The sequence below is a fragment of the Charadrius vociferus genome, unplaced genomic scaffold (assembly GCF_000708025.1).
Source record: "Charadrius vociferus isolate BGI_N301 unplaced genomic scaffold, ASM70802v2 scaffold498, whole genome shotgun sequence".
Lineage (NCBI taxonomy): Eukaryota > Metazoa > Chordata > Aves > Charadriiformes > Charadriidae > Charadrius > Charadrius vociferus.
Window position 1 is genome coordinate 3748479 of NW_009649588.1, and position 3684 is coordinate 3752162.

The window sequence follows — 3684 nt, forward strand, 5'->3', positions numbered from 1 at the left end:
AAAAAGCAGAAGAGTAAGCACCTGCTTTCCTCAGGTTTACCGGCAGGTGTAGCCACCCTTTCTGCCGCAGGCATAAAGCCATATCCCAGACCTTCGCTCCCTCTTTTTGTTCACAGCACTACAGAAGGGAGAGCAATCAAGAGGCGTGATTGGGATTATTCCTGATGGTCAGCTTTCAGCGTACCACTAAAACAAAGCAGCAAGGTCAGACAATCTTTAGTCTGAGCCAGGAACCAGAAAAAAAGATAGGCAGTGCAGCTTATCTATGGCTGCCCTGGTGCTGGCAGCTGCACAGATCTAAATCTAGTCTTAATTTCTAAAAAACAAAGCTACTAAAAGGCCAGTCATCTAGAAAAATATTAAGTAGATCAGCTCTAAGCAGCTATACTTTTGATAACATTTGATACACTCCCGTGTATGACAGAAAATATTGACATTCTTAAGTGGATCACTTTAACATAGGCCATTTCTTAAAAGAGTGATTCCATTTTAGGAAAGACACAATGCTAGATACAATATCTGTGTTCAGAAACAATTCTGTCTCAAACAAATTGGAAAGGCTTTCAACTTAGCAGGGGTGCTAACGACATGTAACCACAGAGAAAATGTAGCTACAAACACATTTTCTCCGCCACCTCCCCCCCTAAGCCCCTCAAACTCTAAAACCTCAACCATGGTTGGAGGATCACCTTCAGGTTTGATTTGTTTTGGATAAGACACTACTAGACCTGCCTGTTCTGCTTTAATCTGTGCACTGTCACAATGGTACCCAAACATCTTCCCACATGGAAACTGTCAGAGGTTGCCGAGGAGCACTACTATCCAAGTTTTAGAGCTGCTAAACCAGTGTGCGTGTTTTATCACCCCTGCCTCTGAAAAGGTGAAATATACAGTGCCACAAGCTACTGCAAAATTGTAGCTATCTTAGCATAACACTATCGGCATTTAGAGACTGCCTGTAGCAACCCATAAAACACTCTGGTATGTAATAAACTTTATCATACCCTTGCTCCAAAATTCTGGTATTGCCAAGAAAATCCGCTGCCTAGTTCCTTACCTTTTCTGAAATCAGCACTTCTCTTCAGAAGAACCACAACTACAAGGCTGCTGGGTTTTAGAGGAATCTTTTTCACCCTGTATAACATACGGCTGCAGTTTCTACATGACTACCTGCATCTGGTTTGCTAGGTGACTAGACTTTTATGTATATATATTGTTTACATATTCTAAACAAATGTACGCTGGAGGGCTCTACAGAATTTGGCATTCAGTATGGGACACACCTCAGACACATGAACAAATTTTGCAAATTTTGCAAATTTTAAAACATTACAAGCAAAGGACAGATCCATCTAATACCGTAGAAACAACTGGATACTCTACGGATATAACAAACTATTGGGTGGGCAGCTGTAGGAGTAGCGCGGTAGTTACACTACAGAAGAAACCCATTACAGAGAGATGGAAAAGAAACAAGAGGACGGCCTGAGCACATAAACTCATTCAGTTGTAATGGCTGAGAGAAGAACGTAATTGATGTCCTCCATAGATCTAGAAAAATGGGGAACCTGAAACCATTTATTCATTCAGAAGCAGCTCCATAATAGGAAGCCACTTACTCGGGGACTGTGGCAAAACCACAGTTGAATTCTTTATGATTAAATTCCCGTTAGAAACTAACATGTCATTTTCATGGCAACTGAATTGCTACTCAAAGGAATATTTGTAACTGGAAACGAAGAAGGGGGAATTTAATGCCAGTGAAAAAGGAGAAAAATCATGATTTTCAGGTTCCCCAAAAAGCTTTGGAGTTTTCTCTAGCTGTCATGAGAATGGAAATCACTTTCCTAGGTGATGAACAGCTACTTCATTGGATTAGGCATAAGGTTGTAATGCAATATAAATAATAAACCTGAGTAAAATTAAACAATTTTTTACTTTTGGAATATTTCTTTCAGGCTATTTTTGAGTGAAAGAAGTGAAAAATCTTCTGCGTAGGTGGGGAATACACTTCTCGGCTCCCCTGCTAAAGCACTATCTTTCGCTAGTAGAAACTGAGAAAGGGCCTACAGCTAACCCCCCTCTAATTAAGACAGCTAACTCAAGTCAGTACTGTGTGCAATAATCTGTACTATTAAAGGAAACCAAATCAGGCATTTTGATACTTGATGGTCAGGGGTCTGTTCGGAGTTGTATTTCCACATGACTTGTTACAAATCAGCCAGCATTAACTAAGGGGCTTGACTAACAACACCCTCTTGGCATACTATACTTATTTTTGAAACAAGCTACTGCTCTTCCATTGTGCTGTGCTAGAGTTATTCTTTATAAAACTCTACATGTAGAGGGTTTTTTTTAATGTGTAGCATAAAATAAAATACTGAATCACATTCCAGAGATTGTTTCCACACTTAGGATAGCTGTCTTTCAACCAGAGTAAAACACTTTAATAGATCAGTCCATTAATCTATTAATATTTATAGACCTACGCGATTTCCCTAAAGTCCCTGGAAGTTAGGGCAGTTCTAGGAAAGGGAAATAGTTTTTCCTGTGCATTCCCACCAGAAAAAATTAAAGAAGTTCCAGACTTTGAAGAGTCTAAAAGTACTCTGTTCAAGGTCGGTGAGAAAACTTAGCACACTTGAGCTGTCAAAAGCATCCTTTAATAATTTCTCCTTACATTTATTTCGTAATTTTGCTAATCTGCATCAGGACAAGAATTTCTACTCCTGCATAACTCCTTCATGTTCATATAAATTCAGGTGATTTTGTTTATGTTTTAAAATGAGAAAATGAGTTACAGTTTTGTTCTTTGGAGATCACAGCTGCTTGACTCACAGTGATTAAAACCACCTTCTAGTAACAGGTGAAAGAATATAAGAAATAGTATCAAATCACTTTAAAAAAACATTTCTCAGACATAACTAAATGAATTTGCTGCAAGTACAACGTATGTACAGGAAACAAGAGGAAATGGATTTATTGGCACTTCTTTCAGATAACTTTCAAGACTTTACAACCACAGAGAAATAAAGCCATCCTAAATGCATGCTAATAGAACTTCACACCAAGACTCAGTATCATGTTCTTTCTTCCCCCCAATCCATCCAATCAAGAAAGAAAAATATTTTTTAATGAAAACACACAATATATTCACTGAAATTCACAAATTGAAGTGTACTTTCTTTCACTGGAAATACTAGTCTTACACTGAAAATTACATTACGTTCATTAATTCCTCAGGCCGAGTCTTTCAATCCCTAATCAGTTATGTGTTGCACGGAATTTCCTCTACCTTCAGTTTTGCTTCGGTAACTTCTGTAATATTAGCATCACTATTACTTGCATTATCACGATTATCAGATTTTTCTTTGCCTTTTCACATGATCAGACTCTGATGGAACACAGGTGAGATGTGTTACAACTCGGTAATACTGACAGACTTCTCCTTACGCTCCTTGTTTAATGTATTATACACGTAAGAGGCACGGTCACTTGCGTAAATACAACCCCGAGATTCCCATCCAGAGTCACCTACCTGTATGGGGCTCAATAGAAAAGTAAGGCTGTCCTTCCAGAATGCTATAAACCAGCTTGGCACTGTTTCCATAAACTGGGTCATCTGCATCTGTAGCTGTGACTTTAGTTACAAAGGTGCCTAAATAAGAAGAATATATCCAATTA

The 3684-nt window shown here is 38.6% G+C and overlaps 1 protein-coding gene across 1 annotated transcript in view; it reads right to left on the minus strand.

The window, feature by feature from the left end:
• The window catches only part of CDH8 (cadherin 8, type 2), a 152005-nt gene that overhangs the window by 75061 nt on the left and 73260 nt on the right, over positions 1-3684 (minus strand). Inside the window, exon 4 of the mRNA XM_009890390.1 lies at positions 3539-3658. Within this exon, the coding sequence (XP_009888692.1) occupies positions 3539-3658 (120 nt within the window). The remainder of the gene's footprint in view (positions 1-3538; positions 3659-3684) is intronic.